We start from the raw sequence: 20,186 nt of genomic DNA on the forward strand, positions 1-20,186 counted from the left end.
AAATTTTGGGCTTTGGATAATTAAAACTAGCAACCTTTTTCAATAATCAAAATTTATGAACTCCACACCACATAAGTTAACTAGTTCCAAAATTTATATACACTCGTGTTTCAACTAGTCTTTTCTTCTTCTCTTCTTTGCCTGCTCTATAACTTCTTCACTTCACCCACAAACTGCTTCTCTTTCTTTCCCTCCAAAAGTAAAGCTCATTCTCTCGATATTATATAATCAAACCCATCATTGCCGGATTAAAGTATTTCACTCTTCTTTTCCGTTTCTATTTTATTCTTTTTTCATACCTCCCCCTATAATTGAGTGCATGAAGAACCTTGCATTTTTTTCAAAATTCAAGAACACATCTAATTTTTATTTTTTCTTGAAAGATTAAGAGAGTGATGGATTTGTGATATTAGTTTGGTTAGATAGGCTATAGGAATAGGAAGAAAAAAAAAGTTTTGGTATTGTTTTGATAAAGAACACCATAAGTTCAATATATTTTTGCAAAAAAAAAAAAAGTAATGAAGGAAAGAGAATTACGGAAACAGAGAGAGAGAGAGAGAGAAATATTGTAGTGGACCCCTTATTTTGATTATAGACTTGAAATGACCATTGTGGACCTCAATATTGTTAAGCTTAACAATCTCTAAAGTGAATAATCAAAAGCTAATGTGTCAACTTTTGGTTATCTATTTTTGATTATATCACTGTGGATGGCTTTAGATTAACAATTTATTGATCTTTTGTGGGACTCATTTTGTGTTTCACAAAGATGATTCAAATCACTTACTATTGTTAATTTTTCCATTGGTTCCTAAAAAAAAATAGCTCAGTGCAATATTTTTTGATATCCGCACTTAGCTCAGTGCGATATTATTTTTAGAATACGTAGGGCTTCTTTTTCATGAAGGCCCTACAAATTCTAAAAAAAACCCATACAAATTAAATATCAGATTGAACTAATTTTCATAAGAACACATAAAAAAATATTTTAAGAATAATTTACGATTTGAATCAATTTTTTGAGACCCAAAATGAGCTTACAAAGCATCATGCCCATTTATTGGGTACCTAACAAGGAAAAAGATAGGCTGCATAAATTTGAATTGCCTAAAGAGCAAAACACTGTGTTTTGAGGAGTGAGTGGAGGCTGATGCCCCATCCGCACAGCAGAGCCCCCGCCTCCGGGTGTTAAGAGTGTTGGGCTTCACCCACGTGTGATAATTTATCGAGGGGTTGCTTGATAATTATTCTCATGTAGCTATGGAAGTTGAGTTTTATTCACCCTCCACTTAAGAGGGTGAACATAACCCTCATTTCTATTGGTTGAAATTATGTAAATCTCACCACAAAAGTGATGTCATGCTTACTAAAAAGTGTATTGTACAGGTAGGACCTACATTATTTTAATCAATAAGAGATAGGGTAATATTCACCCTATTTTTAAGGAGGATGAACAAAATTGCACTCTAGTTATGGTATCTTCCATTCCATGGTTTGATTTGTAAAAATAAGAAAAGAATAAGACAATGCATTTCGCACATTATTGTTTTCTTCATACTTTCCCTCGTAATTATTTAATTTCTTTCCCAAAAAATCAAATAAAACATTAATCCAAAATGGATCAATCTACTCTAGGAAATTCATTGGATGCTCATAGTATATTGCCACGTGATACCCAAATACTCCTTAGCATCACATTTTTTTGTTGAATGCCTCCCAAAACTATCAAATAATCCCTTTTATTTACCTAGCATTAATAGAGGAGGCGGCAAGTATCTAGGCATTTTGTACATTTGCATGTCCAGGTTAGAATTTTATTCCATTTTCTCACTCCTCTGTTATCTTTCTCTTTTAATTATTTATTCTGTATTTTGCCTCTAAATTATCTGGATCCGGGGATGCTATAGTGCACCCCCTCACTATACGTGTAGTGCCTACTCCTCTAATTAAAGGTGGCAAATTGAACCCAGACCCATTAAAAAATCCAAACCCATTTATTAAAAAATAGACCCAACCCAATCATTTATTAATTGAGTTAGAATGGATCCAAACCCATCTAACCCATTTATTATTGGGTCTTAATTTGGTTTTAATTTGGTCAACTTAAATGCCCAATGGGTCATGAACATTACCCAACAAAAAAATAGAACTACCACAGAAATAAAAAAAACAAAAATAAACATGTTACGTGAAGCGAACATTTTTCTTGGTCAAATCGGGAACTGGTGACTCGGTTTGAACGGTTTCATGTTATGAATTCCAATTACAGTACAAGCCGAGTCAAGCCGAGTTTTGTAGTGAACTCGTACACTAAACGAACCAAAAATTCAAAATCAAACTTTGTTTGTTTGTAAACGAGCCGAGTCTGGTTCGAGCCAAGCTTATACAAAACCAGCCGAGAATTTAGAGTATTGAGCTCAACTCATTTACTGTATAAGCCTGAAACTTGAGTTTAAACTCGACTCAATTTGGGCCACTATATCGTATGATCGGCGAAAGGATAATGGTTAAAACTAATCCTACTGAAATTACTGTACCTTTAACCGCATCCAATGAGAAAACTTGTCACGTACTCTGCTCGTCTTATTTGAATTTTTGCTGGCTGCAGATTTTCCACATGTTCAAAACTCATAATTTGATCAATCAATTCCTATTCTGTTTGTAATTCTAAATTTGATCAAAACTCATAATTTTTTTCTTTATTCAAAAAATTATGAGTTGCGATCAAAAAATTTCACTTTTTCGATTCATCTCGTCTAAACAAATCAATAATCACAAAAGTTTGACGCAAAACAAACAAATGCAAAAAAAAAATTCAAATAAAGACAAAAAAAAAAGTTACTTAACTTTTCAATCCAAACTCACCCTTAGCAATAATTAATCATATTGATCATTTCCCAATTCCAAGCGTCAGATTCGGAACGACGGGCGCCACCAAATCGATGATGGTTCACTTAAGATTAATGTTGATGGTGCTTATAATGCCGTGTTTGAAAGAGAGAACATAGAAAGAAAAGAGATGGGAAACGACTTTCACTTTTTTTTCCCGTACACTTTCTTTTCTTGAAATCAATTTTGCAAGGTACTATTGAATATTGATTGTTAAAGGTACATTACTGTTATAAGAGAGATTGGGGGTGGAGATAGCCCACAAGTTTGGCCCAATCTAGTAGAAGGTTTAAAGAAGTTAATCTGGACACAATAATCACCAACAATTTAGAAGAGAAAATCAAGTAAAAAAAAACCTTAAAACTTTGAACAACTAAGTCCAAAAATTTCTAAAATTTCAGCAGAATCTCCATTCGGTTCAGTAATTTTAGAACACATGGGTAATTTGGACATTTTAGTATATAGGGGTGTTATGGTAATTTTAGATGTAAGGGTAATTTGGTCATTTAAATGTACAAGGGTGATATGATCATTTCAGTGTATATGGTATTTTAGTCATTTTTTATTTTAATTGGGTTAATAGGCGGGTTGGATTTAATTTTAAATAAAGGGTTAATTACTTGTTGCCCCCTTTATCTATACACATTTTTCACTTTATCCCCTCTTACTATATAACGCTACAACTTACCTCATTTATCTTTCAATTCCTAACACACAAGGCCTCCCGTTAGTCTGGCATCCCAAACTTAGTTAGCTATTTTGTTTTATGCATGGATGAATGTAAGGGTAGTGGCTCTGCCATATTTTGCTGATGTAGACACCCCATTCTGGACTGTCCAGATAACGTTATTTGTCGATCATTTGTTTCCCCCAATGATGATTATAGTCGAGAACAGTCTGAGGGCGATGGTGTTTTTGAGCTTTGAGCATCCCGAGCCTCTTTCAAACCCCTTTCAAGCCCTTCAAACCAGAGCCAAACGGCCCCAGTAAAACTCAACTGGCTTACGCCAGTACCTTGATGACGTACGCCAGTTAGCTGCCACGTGTCAGTCATCGACCGTTGACCCAGCTAGCACTGGCGCACGCCGGTAAAAGTGTGGCGCACGCCAGTCAAATCCAGTCAAATTAACTTTATTCAGCCACATGGACGAGACTTTTGTGCCACCCTGACGTCGGCCACAGTAGCCCCTGATGATTATATCGTCCAGGCCCGTCCCCCTTCTCTCCTACACCCCCCATCAAGGCAAGTCCCATGCATTTAATGCATGGGAGGCTCCATCCTTGTGCCAACCAGCCAAACAAGGCTTTAGCCCCAGACTGATCTCAGTCTCTCTCCCCTATAAATACCCCCCTTGCATTCATTTGCAAGGGGTTAGCTTCATTAAGAAGGAAAAGCTCCATTCTTCCCTCTTTCTTGCTCTTCATCTCTTTTTCTTCCATTGAAAGAGAAAGAAAAGTAACCCACTTCCATACACCCTACTGATATCCAGTCACCATCTAAACCTCCATCTCCAAGCTTTAAGCTCAATACCACCTTCAATCCTCAAACAAAAAGGTATACCACCTTTGTGTCCCTTTCTGTTTTGACCCCTGAGAAGAACCAGTAAGGCCCAGGCTAGTAAGTAATATTAGTCCTGGCCTCAAACTGGTAAAATACGATAAACGTATGAGATGGAACTTGGCGCACGTCAGTATATATATGCCGTACGCCAGTCATGGCAGTACGAGCACTACTGGCGTGGGGATCATGGATCATCATTTCTGTTATCTCACATTTCTGTCGATCACCTTAGCATGCTAAATAACCAGTTTACTGCTTTCTGTATATTTAGAACTGTTTAGATGTGGTAGTTATTGCTTACTCTTCGTCTATTCAAAAGGCCTCTGGGATCCTTTTGGTCGTGTTCCAGAGCCCAGATGATGCAAAGCCAAGCACTGGATTAGGGTCAAACGTGCGTACGGCAGTTGAAACTTGGATCCAGTGGCTGGCCCTTGCATTTTAGTTTAATCTTGGCCTCTTTTATGTCCCCACTTTGTTTAGGGGGTTTCCTGTCTATCTTTATGGCTTCCAGTCATTTCATCTATCTGTAACCATGTATATTTTGTTCTATTAAACTGCGTGGTTTACCCTAGGTGTGCGCTGGTCCCTTCCAGAGCCCAGAGGGTTGCAAACAAAGACTGTGAAACCTGATAAGTGGAGTACGCCAGTCTAGATGTGGCGTGCGCAGGTTGTACCAGCATGCAGTGGCTCGGCCAGTGCATGTTGGTGTGGATCCTACTCATGTTCCTTCAGGGCAGTGTACTTCAATTCAATCGGGTTGCCCATTGCTTGTTTTCAATCTATATTTATCATTGCAAGCAAGTCATTCATAAAGCATTTTGTCACCTAATTGCAACTTATTACAGTTTTTATCCCCCATTAACTGTTTCTCCCGCCCTAACTGGCTAAAAAATGATCAAATGAGAGAAAAATGCAAACTTTTTACAAAGAGATGCCCGAGTAGAGACCGATCTCCTGATTGGGCGAGAGGAGTGCCATAAAACCCTTCCCTTCTCGTAACCTGGCTCCCGAACCTCAGATATCGAAGGTGACGACGGTCCAGTCTACAAGCCTTTTTCAAAATCAAACAAACGTGGCAAACGTTTTCGAGTTCGGTTCCTTGGGTGTTTTTCACCGCTAAAACCCGAGTGGCGACTCTGAATCGGAGCGTTTCGCCGCGCTTTCCGAAAAAAGGGCCGCGCCCAAGTTTTTGTGAACGAAAATTTCCGGGGCGCGTACTCACAGCTGGAAACTTGACAAGTTGAACGTAGTTCACTAAAGCTTGTGACCTTATCTTTTGCTGAATTCTGAATTCTCCTGGACGTAATTGACTATGCCAAACTTAGTTAACTGTTTTGTTTAAGGGGTTGTTCAGCTAAATAAGCCACTTAACTTATTTTTTGTCCTTATTCAAATATTTTTCGCATTTGTTAATTTTTTGTCAATTTTTTTGGAATTATTGCTTTTTCGTGACAAGAAAAAACTAAAAAGTAAAAAACTACGATCGAAATCTAATTTTTTTTAATATAGACAAAAAAATTGGCTTATTTTTGTCTTTATTCAAAAAAAAATAGGTTTCGATCATAATTTTTTACTTTTTAGATTCCTCTCGTTATGATGAAGCAATAATTTCCAAAAAATTGATGAAAAATTAACAAATGTGAAAAAAAATTTAAATAATGACAAAAAAAAGAAGCCAAATAGCTTATTTAGCCAAACAACCCCTAAGTATGGATGAATGTAAGGGCAGTGGCTCTGCCATATCTTTTGTTAACGGCAGGCCTTATGTGTTAGGAATTGGAAGATAAATGGGGTAGGTTGTAGCGTTTTATAGTAAGAGAGGGTAAAATAAAAAAACTTGTATAGATAAAGGGGGCAACAATTAATTAACCCTTAAATAAATGAGTTGGGTTGGGTTGGGTATGGATAATTTGACTCCTAACTAATTGGGTCTAAATGAGACAATGACTCATTAAAGACCCAACCCACTTATAACTTATCCAATTTGGCCTAAACCTGCCCATTTGACACCCCTACCTCTAATAGTACTAATAATCCTTTTGTTATTTTGCACCGTTGAAAACGCGCGCAATGATTTTGACTTATTAGAGAAGAATTTTAGCAATTTATGTGAATTCTTATACTCCCTCCGTCCCTTTTTTTGTGTCCAGTATTCCATTTTGGGCTGTCCCTTAATAAGTGTCCATTTTGTAAAGTTAGGGGGGTAAAAGTTGGTGTATTGTCTATTTTGTCCCTAAAAGTAGATTTTATTTTGAAAAGTTAGTGAGTAAAAGTATAATGATGATGGGTAAGTATGGAAAGTGGAGGAAAAAGTTGATGTGAAAGATGTAATGATGATGTCTTTTTAATAAGTTGGAGTTACGAAGCAAGACACTTAAAAAGGGACGGAGGGAGTAGTACTTTACAATAATATCTAAAAATGTCAATATTATCTCCTCATTACCGTATAACCCATTGTCTGCCAAAAATCATATTTTTGAAATCTACCCCGTCACGGTTCATTAATTATGAAACTATATTATCAAATGTATCAATTTTAAGATTTTTTCGGACTCACTGATTTCGTAACCTTTTGCAACGCAATCAGAAAAGAAAAACACAAGCTATACTAACCAATTATTTTCATTGTTGAAGAAAAGAAAAGAAAGAAAGAAAGAAAGAAAACAGTGTCACTTGGCCATGATATCTCCATCATGGGTATGCCTAGCAAATGACTTGCGTTACAAATTTTAATACTCCTATAGAAACTCTCAGGCTTTAAAACCTGTCGGCTCAGCCCGGGCCTCTTAGTCTTTATTACCAACCAAAAGACCACATTCTTCGAAATTCTTCACGGCATCAACTATACTCTCCTCTAATGGCCTATACTTCCATCCAAAATCCTGCAACTTCTTGCAATTGACATCAAATCGGCCTCCTATTTCCTCTGTAAAACTGTCATGGAGATGCATACGTAAATCGAGTTGCATATGAAATGATCATATATAGAATACTACTTAATTACGATGCAAATGGTCTGGCAGAGCTTCCACTGCCAACTAGAGGGCTGTGCGCTCACAATGCATCAGCTAGATGCATTGAAAAACCAGTCCTGTCGGGGTAATAATATTTTGAAAGAACCATTATGGATCCGTAGCTTCTGTTAAAATACATGGGAAGTGAAAATCTAATCCAATAGTATTATAAGCAGTCCTTCGAATTTGATCTGTTAAAATAGTAACCACAAATAGACTTACTTTTTGGGGTAATCGTAGTTGGGATACATTGCCTTCAGTTTTTCCACCAAAACCTTTGCCCGAATCGTGTAGGATGAACATATGTATCTTCCCTCTGCCTCAGGCTTTTCATAAAGCAGGATAAGCGCTTCTGCAAAATCACGCACGTCTACTACTTGCTGATCTCGACCACTTACTGGTTCGCTTCCACCTGATTTCCAACCCAATTCAAAGCTAGTTAAGTTCAGACTAAATTGGTTCTTGACAAGAACAATGTAGTGATCAACAAAGCCTCGTCCATTGCATCTAATTAATATGTTCTCAGTATCGAAACCCAAGACTTGCTTTGTACATACCAACTGTCAGTCACTAATTACATTGTATCTCTTGTGTTATTTCGAAGAGTTAGACTTTGTTTGCCTCCGTGTGTACTATTACTTTGAACCAAACACTCACACATAATAAACATAGTCTCATAGGCTCGTGGTCCACATTATTCTTATTCTATAAGCCCATTGTTTTCCCATCTACTGCCTTACTTCCCACAGTGCAAGACTTTGGGATCACTTCTTCCAGTCTCCCTCATGCTCATCCTGTGTTACTGTTTTGAACACCTTCCAAGTTCGAAACTTAACGTCTTTGGCTCTTTGCCTCGGCATAATTAGGAAAATGAAGTAGAGCTATAGTATGAGTAAGAACCTTTCAAATAACTTACGAGAAATGAGCTGCTGTAATTCAAGGTTGATTGCAGCATTGGCCCGAAAGCAAGGGACGGACAAATTGTGACAACGTTGAGTTCATTTCTCATTGCAAACTCCAATGCCTCACTTTCTGCAATAGTTTTGCCAAGGGCATACCATATCTGATATTGACACAAACGAGTGAGATTGATCAATGTATTTATAACAAAAACCACATCCCCTAGTATTGTGTAATTAGGAACCAAAAATTGTGAACTAAAATGTTATTTATACTTCTTCTAAAAATGAAGAGGCTCTATCAGCTAAAACTTATAATAGTAGTCCATGGATAATGTTGGACTGTTGGTATTATCTCAGCTGTCTCTCCAATCTCTTCTGCATACGATTCGAAAATCAATTTTAGCACATATAAGTAAAGGGCAAGCAGTTTCCACATGAACTTTCTAGTTAGAGATACCTTAGTTGATTTGCAAAATTCCGTGTCACTCCAACAATTTTCATCCATGGGCTGATCCTTGGGCCAACAAGGATTTTGCAAAACAGCACCAACAGATGACACCACCACAACCTTCTTCACTTTAGCCTTCAAACATACATTCAGTACATTTCGAGTACCTTTTATAGCTGGTTCAACCAGTTCTACCTGTGTCCATGAAGATGTTCCTATCATAGTTATATATAGAAAGATAACTGTGAATGAATTTGCTTGTTTTAGGCAATAAACAGGACTTCATCACAAAAAGATGGGCAACTCAAATGGAGTTGGATTTCTAGCCCAACGGAAACAGTAAAACGGAAAGGGTAGTCAAGATCTTGCCTCAGAATTGACAGATGGATTGTCGGAGAGAACTGGAGAGGCAACATGAAGAACCCCAGTGCATCCGGCAATGGCAGCATAGAGACCTTCATAGTCAAATAAGTCTGCCTTAAAGAGAAGCAGATTTTCTGAGGCTTTTTCCAATTTCTTCAAGTGACCATTCTTTTTTTCATCACCTGAAATGCTTTCACGGCCATTTCAACTGAGATATAGAAAGTATCAGGGGGGGAAAAAAGAAAGAACTGACACTCAAATATTGGAAAGCTTCTTCTTGTGAGTTTTGCAGGACTCAAGATGTATTTGTTGCATGTCCAATCCAAAAACTCAAAACAAAACAACATAAAGTTTGTATCAATAACTAATTCTTACAAACTGTGTGCAGCTTCTGCTTAAAATTAGCAAATGAAGTTTTGGAAACTCGAGTTTTCCTGGTGAAGAAAAAGATGTTTTTGGAGAAGAAAATGTTCAAATGTTTAATTATCTAGCACGTACTTTGATGACTGATGAATGAGACAGGAACCAGAATGAAGGGAAAAGATTCAAAATTATGCAAAGGATTAAGTAGGAGAAACGCACAAGGGTCTCTAACAGTTCCATGAACTACATAACCCTTTGAGAGTAGTAACTTCACTGCCCAGGACGCAATATACCCTCCGGCTCCTGTCACGCACACCCTTTCTTCCTCCTTTCTCTCCATTATCCTTCCTCCCTCACTTTCTCTATTTTTTTTAGGTAAAGCTCTCTCTCTCTCTCTCTCTCTCTCTCTCTCTCTCTCTCTCTCTCTCTCTCTCTCTCTCTCTCTCTCTCCAACCAATTTGATCGAGGCTGCCAATGAAACCTTCCCTTGGTATAGATTGTTATATACATAGTAGTAGCAGTACTTCAATGAGTATCCAAAATCATTCTATCATGGGCCTATGCATGCATCATCATTCATCAGAACCTACGTAGCCAAGCATGGAGATATTGTACAATAACATTATGGTAGTTACTCAAACAGTCAAATACTAAGCTAAAAATTTGTAAACGAACCTGAATACTCTTGACTGGACTCTTCTCAACTCATTTACAACGTACTCTAGCAGTAGTTTATATTCTCTCTTCTCTAAGTCATCAGTATATTCAAATTCGTCGTACGTAGACTCTGAGAGGGACACATGGCCGGCATTGGAAATATAGTGCAATTTGACCAAACATTTTACTGGCCGGCCTTGCTCCAAAAGGCACAGAACAATTTGCATTTCCCAATCATCTTCGCCATTTGTCATGAAGCACTTTTTGATACATTACTCCCTCCGTCTCAAAATATTTGTCCAAAATAATAAATCCCCCTCAAGATTTTGTCATCCATATTTTAAGGATGGAATTATACGCAGAATCAGAAATTCATGTTGCTTCAAAATGACTCTGAAATTTGGCCACTTCGACTCAAATAGAAAACTCTTAAGCAAAATTTCCACACAAGAAAAAACCAAAGGATGATAGTGAAGGAGAGTGACGGAGAATGAACACATACTCGTGGATGATAGGTAGGAGGACCATATTTTAGCTCATAGAACGAAAACAGCATTATTGTTTTTCCACCCCAAACCTAATCAACTGGATATTGAGAAGAAAAACAAAACAAAAGGAACAAGCAGACTTTCCTCCTGCTGCACGCATCAAATTATCTCAGTAATTTTCAAGATTCGCCCCCAAACCATTTTGCTCTTTGTTTGGTTGTGAATTTTGAAATAAATTTTTGGGATAAAAAAGTTGTATAAGTTTGCATATTTTTCCATCTTCAATCTATTTTTGACATTCTAACAATTTTTTTACATTTTGAATAAAAATGCATCATATACATCCAAAAAGTAAAAAAAAATCAATAAATATTTGATAAAAAGCACTAAAAAAAAAAAAAAAAACACAAATGACAAAGTCAAAAATTTTGGAGAAAATTTTTTTGAGATGAGAAAAGAGTAATGATTTTTTTCTAATCCTTTTCCAATAAAAGAACAAAGCACAATTCTTGTTTGCTTAGGCAGATGGATGTCAGGTGCGTAGATACTCCATAGTCAAAACAATAAAGCAGCAACACAAGAACTGGAAAAAATTGGAAGTCTTACTGATTTGGGAAGTTAAACGCCCATAAATCCTACACTGAAATCATAAAAGCTACAGTGGGCTAAAGCCGAAAAGGCCTAGTTGCCATCTAACTATAGTTTTTCTCAAGTCACAAGAACTCTAATTCTAATTCCCAACTCGAAAACATACACAATAAGATAGTTAGCTACACATTCATCAGGCTGGTAGTTTTTTTAGCTGAATCAGCAATGCCTGCATTTGCACCATCTCTGATCTTCATAACCCTTCCTAGAATGTTAAATGTCTTCCACAATTACTCTGATCTCTGGATGTCACGTCAAGAACTATTCAAACTTTTTGACCAATTTCATGGCTCAAAAGGAACGCGAACAAAGAGCCGTCCATGCAGGCTAACAACGGCAGATGTCTGAAGCGGATCAATTCTTGCAGGTAAGCTCACAACCTGAAAACCACCCACCCCCAACAATAAAGCTCCAAATCATAATTAGAAAGGAGATTGAAATGCTGAACCCATTGATCTATTAAAATCATGTTCATGGAATACCAGATGACACGGGGGCTCTAATTTCAATCGTAACAGTATGGTGTGTGTGTGTGTTGATATCTCAGTGAAATAGTAACCTTTTTGAAAGCTGTAATACCCCAAGGATTGTCAGGCTGCTCCGGTTGACCTGTAATAACCAAGCGTCCAGCTGGATCTGACTGAACTCGAACCTGAATCCACAAAGAAATAACGTCAACACCACCATGTGCAAGTCATGCATTCATCTGTACAAATTGCACAGAGAATCAAACAGAAACTAAATATATAATCTGATGACAGTTCATACCGTCAAAACATAAAACCTGTTCAATTTAAAATGGTTCAAGTTTGTAACAGAAAAGATTTTCTTAAAATAGTCATGCTAACACTCAAATGATTTATACAGTAGCACACGCCAGCAGATGTAGATGATAACTCCAAAACTATATAATCAAAAGAAGTATATAACCATGAGATGTCAACAAAGACGCCACATGCCAGACTATTTTATCGGCCTCCAAAATGTAGCGGAACTATATTGGAGATAAATATTAACTTAATCATCTAATGGCATCACAACTAATGAATATAAGCTAATGCAGACTAAGTGAGCTTGCCTTGGTAAAGTTTCTAAAACATAACAGAAATGCCACCATCAAGATGCAAGAAGCTACCAGCCTACCACATCACACGCTGTTGTTGACATTCCCTTTGCAGTAGAACCATATTGGATTTGGGGGAAGGAAAACAAAAATTCAAAGCGAAATACAGTGAAAGAAGCTACTTTCTTTCTTCTTTTGTTTGGGTTAGTAACCTTAGAAGAAAAATGAAGAGGTATTCGAAAAACTCTTCTTCCTCATAACCATACAAGATTACAAGTGGTTGCATTTCCTTTTTCACTTACAAAAATCGAGCTCCAAACAAAGGAGAACGGGAGGAAGGTGGAGTGCCAGAGAAGAATTTGGTCTCACTTTAGTAATTAGAAAAAAGAGGCTTTACAGCAATAGTTGGACAAAAATTATCTTCTCAGATGTATTGGTCTCAGATGAGAACTGGCTAGAAAGGTTCCATTTGAATCAAAAGTATAAAGCATATTCAGTAGTACAGATTAAATCATAACCATAAGATCTGAGAAATTCTCCGGTTAATCTAATCCAGTACAGATCAGAGTAATCAGACACACAGAGAACAGTACCACATGACAAGACTTGACGATTCCGATCACTGAGACAGTGAGACATCAATGCTCACACTAGGTTCATCATTGATTTCCCTAAAATGGTTGCCAGGGTACATAATTATGCTAATATTTTCTGTAATTATCAAGAACACTAGCGAAAAACAGCAAAAGAACCAACTTCCATATGCATAAAGCAATCAGCGCTGAAGAGACAAATATTCCCCACAGACGGTAAATGAAAGGAGAAAATCTATGCTCCACAACAACTAATACAAACCTCCTCGCGTAAAAGCCCAGGCACCAGAGCATAAACCTCAAAACAATCTTTCTGTGGATGGCAATGTCACAATTAGTTAAAGCTCGGTGAAAGAAACACGAGGATATACAAGTATCTAGGCACATTTTGCAAACAAACTTACAGTTTCGCGCACATTGATCTTCACCCAATCAGCAGGGGGGCCAACATCAACAACTGTTGTCACCAACCTATCAAGAGAAGACAATTTGTAGTTGCATTAGTTGGGGAGAATATGTAGAGAAGGGAGAGGACCAGTATTTACTACTGGCTAATTTTGGCAGGAAATCAAGATTTTAGAAATTGACACCCACTAACATGGCATGATCATACCCACTAACAAGTGCTCGCTGCCTTGCTGGTATGATCACACCCGCACCCACTTACTAGTTCTAGTATGACCACAACAAGAAAGTAGGAAATTGGGAACTTCATATGGAGCTCACTGATATCCTTGTCTATTAATTCATCAAGGAGAAGAGAAAATTTTGATAAGTCAAGACATAATTGGACCCTTAACTGCTTAGCTGTTTCAGTTCGGGCAGCTTTCACGGCATGCTCCATCTCCGCTGGTCTCTTGTGTTTAACTGAACCTGAGACAGTCAAGCATATTCATATTCCCCATGAGCAATGGATTCGAACACCAAGTGCCAATGAGATATCTTACAAATGATTGGTAGAAAACTAAGATAAGTCTAGGGCAGCGTTGGAAATACTCTCCAACATCTCGTAAATTTCTTGGACTTTTACTAGGAGTTACACCAGTTTTCTTTTCCAAAACATAAGGGAACGTACACCTAAGGTACAATGATAAGTACAGGAGCATAGCGCATACCGATGCTTTTGAGGCTTTTTTCACGCTTCGGCATATTATTCAGGTTCTTGTCCTATAGACAAGAAAGTCAAGAATAAAAAGACTCAGAAAGCAGAAATATCACATTCCTATACAAAGTTAGAACAGAAAGAAATGACTGCAGCGTATTGAGTTACATCAGACCTTAATAATAGGTTCACCAACTTCACCATAACCATAAAGTCGCTGGACATGCCACCCTTCCATGGCACGAGCTGCAGCATCCCTTCGTGCCCTACCTGATCCTGGAGCTTGGTGACCATTTGCCTGCAGACAAAATCTAAGAAGATTAATTTATGAAGAGGGGGAGAGGGAGGGAGGAGGTAATATTAGCTTCCCGGAAATTCCAAATTTGTCATAAAGGTACGGTAGAGCATGGTAGTCATTTCCTAACAAATCCAAAGCTATAAGTTCAACTGGTCAACGAACTGCTTTCCAAATCCGATAAACAGAGAAACTACATTGCCAAAGCAGAAATGGAGGAGATCTTTTGCAAATGAACATGAAAACAAAAGAGGACACTTCTTTTACTCCCTCCATCTTTTTAGTCTTCCAAAAAATCGTATTGTGCTTCGAATAAAAAACTATAGCACTTTTGCAGATACTTTTCTGTTTTGTTTTGCACCAGTTGAAAGGACTAATTGAGATCTTTACTTTTTAATTCGAAAAACAACATGATTTCTGTAATGGAGTAATAGTATACATGGAGGGAGTATAAGCACAGATAAGGATATCAAAAACACAAATACAAATTTTAAACCAAAAAAAAAAAAACACAAACACAACAAATTTGCAACTAAACCAGAAGATATGAGCCAGTAACAAGTAACAACACCTTAGAACTGCAAATATTTAAGTTCCCCCTTCTTGCATTAATTAATCACCCACAATTTGACATTGCATGAATAGTTTGTCAAACAATCAAATTGAAAAAATCCTCTATATGGACCAGGTCTCCACTGGTGGCAATTAGACATTTCACTGAACCAGCTACTAAAGCTGTAAGTATCCACTTCGCCAGTAACAAATCCCCCTCTAGGCTGCCTAGAGAAAGTTCATACTTAAAAAAGTCTTAAGTGATTTAGTCCAAAATCACGTGGATCAGGTAGCACATTCAAATGAGGTTCTATTTGTAACAGGTGTGATGTAAATATTGCACGGTAGTACTACTTGAGAACACAACCATACAGACCACACCAAAATACTTTGACTTGCATCATACCTTTTCCTTGAGCTCCATTTAACTATACTTGGTTTCAACAAAAGAAATTTCTCAAAAGATTACTTCATTTCGGACCTCATTCACCTCCACATTCAGATGAGGAAAGCATGGGGACTGGTGTCAGCGGAAATAGCTTTCCTAAAAAAAGACTGAGAAAAGTAACTAGAAGATGGTTCATGGCATCGTATCAAAACATGCACTTTAAGGCCAATCATTACTATCTCATCTAGGAAGAGGAAAACCAAACTCAAGCAGGCAGCTCATTGCCATAATATTTAGAGGCTCAGAATTGTTATGACAATAAGCAAATAAAAAACAAACCAACAAACAATCAAACAAGAACACAAAGATGTTCACGGTTCCGCCTAAGCATAAGCTTAAACGTACTCCATGGGCGAAGAGCGAGAGAGAACTCATAGTGGTTCCCAAAGGAGCCTCTTGTAGACATGTAAAATTTACTGCCAATCACAAGTTGCCACGTGTTGCGAGACCTAGTAAATAGGGCACGGTAAATGGCCAATCAAATGTTGCCATGTGTCTCAAGGTCAAAAGTCAAGATGATGCATATAAGCCAATCAAATGGTGCCACGTGTCAAAGTGACACAGTTATTATTTTTATTAAGCTCGGCCAATCAAATTAAGCCACTTGATAAAATAATAATTGTGTTTCTCTTCACAAATAATTGTCTTTCTTAAAATAAAAGAAAGAAGGATAATTATTGAATTTTAATTATTTCTTTTACACTAAAAGAAAAAAGAAATAATTAAAGGGAGATAAATATGAAGGAAGCAGAGATTGGTTATGACTCTCCATCCTACATCTTTATAAATAGAGGTGCTCTCCTCTCATTTTTCCATCAGCACATTGAAGCACATAAGCTCCAGAGCTCTGAAGATCAAAGCCCTCAAGCCCTTCAGAAGTCTTCAAGTCTAAATCCAACAAGAAGGTTCTTCAGATCAAAGCTCCGAAGAACATTCTCAAGTCAAGTCCACATCAAACTAGGCAGTTCTTCAAATCAAAGCTTCAAAGCCCTGAATAACGCTCAAATCAAATCTCCATCATCAAATTCAAACTCCAGAACTCTGAAGATCAAAGCCTCCAAGCCCTTCAGAATTCGCATTCATCCGTCACACGCAAGCTTCCGGAGTTCTGAAGATCAAAGCTGCGAAGGCCCTTCAGAATCTTTTAAATTCGCATCAAGCCAGACGCTTTTCAATTCAAAGCATCCAAGCCCTAAAGAACGTTCAAGCCAAGTCCACCAATCATCAGTCTCCTTCAACCACCTTCAACCAAATTGAAGAAGATCTCAAATACCGATTTGAGACCAAGCTTTGAAGCCCTCAAATCAACATCTGCAAATTCGCATCTTCTTCAACCAAAACGAAGAAGATCTCAAATACCGACTTGAAAAAAAGCTCCAAAGCCCTCAAGTCAATATCCACAAATCCGTCATCCTTTTCACCTAAATTGGAGAAGATCAAGCAATTCAACTTGAGAAGAAGCTTCAAAGCCCAACAAAGTCGCCATCATCTTCGCAAAGACTACAGAAGATATCGCCGTTCAAATCGAGATCAAGCTGTCAAGCCCTCGTTTCAACATCCGAAGAGAAGAATCAGAGCATTAATTTTCTCTGAAAATTGCATCAGAGATTGTAACCCTAAATTTCTCAAATTAATAAAATTGACTTAGTCAACATTTTTCCGTCTTTTTCGCAGACTCGAATTTTGCGTGATACATCTCTCATGATGGACCCAAAGGGACAAAACCCTAGTACTCTGATTTAAAAGAAAAAAAACTCAAAAAATAATCAAAACCACCTGAAATACTTCCGTGTCACGCACCATCTGAATGCACTTAAACCCCGTCCAGACGAAAAAATAGAAGGTTCCGCGTGCATTACAAATACTTGCCCATTCGGACGGATATGACTCCCGTCTGGTCGCAGGTATACAACTCAAGGCAAAACTTCAACAAATCTCCACCTTGACTTTAGTTCCATCAAATCCAACACCATAGAGCAATCCCCTTGCAGAACACCTCTCGAAGCACCCAGCCTTTGAATCAAACTTAGCTTAACCAGCGAATTTCGACAACATACCGGTAGCCGTAGTCTCCTCCTCAACCTCTTGCCAAAAGCACTCTTCTCATTCCCCAACAAAGCCTTGTTTAATCCTTGTTGAACTAGCAAAACACGCATCTTTACACGCGTTGCTGCTTTGCACATCAAAGTTCTCAACTCCGTATTGCCTTCATAATTGTTATCGGACTTGATCACCAAAAAACAAGACCACCGAAATAAAGATATGCCTAGGAAGAAACCCTAAGCTCTTATACCAGTTTGTTATGACAATCGCGAAGTAGAGAAAACAAACCAACAAGCAATCAAACAAGGACACAGATTTGCGTGTTTCAGCCTAAGCATAAGATTAAGGGTGTGTTCCAGAACGCAGAAAAAACCCTTATTTTTTAAGAAGACAATTTCAAGCTTAAAAATTATGGATTTATTGAAATCTAAAAATATGCACTATGAATCTTGTTTGAAAGATCTCACCGAGATCTTTTATAAGATGCAAAAAAAAATTGAAAAAATATTTTTCATTTACATTATTTTTGAGTTTGAAAATGTGAAATAAGCTACTTATTTTTTAAGAAGGTTTCTTGAACGGGCTCTAAACGTACTCCACGGGCAAAGAGCGAGAGAGGATTCAATATGAACATTGAGAGATTACAAAGAGCCAGCTATATCCGCACGTACAACCATCAAACCAGAGACCAAAGAGTATCATGGTACATCGTCATTCCCTAAATGGAACTTTCATGCTAGTTCTTACTCTAGCATGGAAGTCGACCAGTATGATAGTGCAATTGTTCTTGTTTCATTTTATTGTTCCAAGCTATTCCTAAAAGCGGTCACTAAGTTACTTACGGAATCTACACCAAATATAAGGGACAAAACTCTAGAGGAATCCAAAGAGAAACACATAACCCTAATATCAAACCCAATGAATTTACAACTCCACCATGATACCCAAAGGAAACTCTCCACTATTGGAGCCTCTCATAATGGACCCAAAGGAAAAAAAGGCTAAAAAATAGTCAAAACTCCCATAATATACTTCCTTCTGTGTTTGCATCGTCCGAACGCACTTAAGTCCCGTTTTGTTGGAACTTGGAAAAAAGCAGTAAGTTTTTTCCATGCATCACATATAGTTGCCCCCGTCCGAACAAACGTGGCACCCATCCAGACACAGAAAAAATTCCAGTCAAAACTTCAACAAGAACTCTGACACCAGCGCGAAACAAAAAACCAACACCCCTCCCGCGCGAGGGCAACACTCCTACACAACATAAAGCAAAAGCGACCGGAAGATGGTTAATTTCTGTTGCATCACTTTGAAGCAGCTAAATGGAGTAAAAGGGGAGGTTGATGTGAACCACCATGCAGGGTTTTACGGTCACTATTTACCCTCCAATGGGAACACCAATTTAGGCAAGAACTAAACTTCAGTGAATGAGCCAAAAGTGATCCTCACAAAAATCATAGAACACAACTAAAATAAGACTAATAAAAAGCTCGTGTTTGTCAGGTATAGACTATCTCTAAGTTTGTAGGCAAAGTGGAACAGGAGGGAAAATCTTTTGAGTAGCGAAGCAATTATATTAAAAACTTTAGAAAGTACAAGAAGGCAGCAATAATTGACAATGAAGAAACACCTTAACTTAACTTAAACAAGACTCTGCATATTTTAATCATATAAAAACATCAAAGGTGTAAAATACACGCATGAAAGCAACACCGCTTCGCAAGGCAAACATGCAAAACATTAACATCTAGACATGTCCTTACAACTTCTAGTCATACGGATCGTTCATCCTAGGTTTTGTGTTTTCAAGAGCATGGAGTAGAAAATTTCCAGAGAGACAGTAGGTGTTATAATTTAAGGGGCATGGGGAATAAAATATACAAGTACAAAAGTCAACAAATCAAGCAGTTTTTCAGTTTTCATAACCATCATGGCATAGCATACTCTAAAATTGAGATGAATCCTCTCTGTTCTACTGCTTTTAGGATGATTGCATGATGACAAATTAGAAACTAATAGGTAATTGTTCATGAAGATTCCTCCTAATCATCTGTACAGACTGTACTAGTTGCACAACTCAGCCACTTGATTCATGTCACAAAAGCTATTGCCTAACTGAAATCCACAACCACTTGTACCCTGATTCTTAATTATGGTCTAGCCACCTAATACATACCAAACCAAACTAAGCTTCGAGTCCAATCAATTGAGGTTGCTACATGAATCTGTTGTCGTGTTCCATGATATTCAAGAAACCGAGGCTTCTCGTACTAAAGTCTATTGGTCTACACCGCCCCTTACTGCAACCATCAACCATAATCATATCACTCCACCTAACTACATCAACCGATCTATGATAGACATGTCCAAACCACCATAATCTATTCTCTCTCATCTTATCTGCTATCAGTGCTAGCCCTCATATCCCACGAAGGTTTCTTTCTTTTTTTAAAATCCTATCACACATTCATCTCAACATTATGATTTCAACTACACTCATCTTACTCACATGTTTCTTAGAAGCCACACACTTGGTGCCACATAGTTGGTCAAAAGAATCATTTACATTGTTTGGCTTATTTCTTAACATCTTAAGCTAACTTAACATGGTTTCAAATCTCAGGTTGGGAGAGGTTTTGGGTTCGAATCTCTCAATTTGTATTTGCACCCCGTTTGTGTTATGTTTATCCCCTTTGCAGTCTTTCCCAATATCTATGGACATTTGCATCTCATATGCAAGACAGGGTTAAACGTAAG

The 20,186-nt window shown here is 37.7% G+C and overlaps 2 protein-coding genes across 2 annotated transcripts in view; both read right to left on the minus strand.

Moving 5' to 3' along the window:
- Nucleotides 1-7,236: 7,236 nt before the first annotated feature.
- On the minus strand, nucleotides 7,237-9,924 carry LOC131333027 (cinnamoyl-CoA reductase 1-like). Its single transcript, XM_058367327.1, has 6 exons — nucleotides 9,760-9,924; nucleotides 9,184-9,359; nucleotides 8,824-9,009; nucleotides 8,365-8,527; nucleotides 7,687-7,876; nucleotides 7,237-7,384 (listed from the first exon to the last, which is right to left on the minus strand). The coding sequence occupies exons 1-6, from the start codon at nucleotides 9,878-9,880 to the stop codon at nucleotides 7,237-7,239; spliced, it is 984 nt and encodes a 327-aa protein (XP_058223310.1). The 5' UTR covers nucleotides 9,881-9,924.
- Nucleotides 9,925-11,269: 1,345 nt separating this feature from the next.
- The window catches only part of LOC131333626 (AT-rich interactive domain-containing protein 6), a 62,800-nt gene continuing 53,883 nt past the window's right edge, over nucleotides 11,270-20,186 (minus strand). The window contains exons 9-15 of the mRNA XM_058368249.1: nucleotides 14,267-14,389; nucleotides 14,105-14,156; nucleotides 13,790-13,862; nucleotides 13,394-13,460; nucleotides 13,252-13,302; nucleotides 11,893-11,985; nucleotides 11,270-11,713 (exon numbers count right to left, since the gene is read on the minus strand). Of these exons, the coding sequence (XP_058224232.1) occupies nucleotides 11,618-11,713; nucleotides 11,893-11,985; nucleotides 13,252-13,302; nucleotides 13,394-13,460; nucleotides 13,790-13,862; nucleotides 14,105-14,156; nucleotides 14,267-14,389 (555 nt within the window). The 3' untranslated portion in view covers nucleotides 11,270-11,617. The remainder of the gene's footprint in view (nucleotides 11,714-11,892; nucleotides 11,986-13,251; nucleotides 13,303-13,393; nucleotides 13,461-13,789; nucleotides 13,863-14,104; nucleotides 14,157-14,266; nucleotides 14,390-20,186) is intronic.

The sequence above is a fragment of the Rhododendron vialii genome, chromosome 7a (assembly GCF_030253575.1).
Source record: "Rhododendron vialii isolate Sample 1 chromosome 7a, ASM3025357v1".
Taxonomy (NCBI): Eukaryota; Viridiplantae; Streptophyta; class Magnoliopsida; order Ericales; family Ericaceae; genus Rhododendron; species Rhododendron vialii.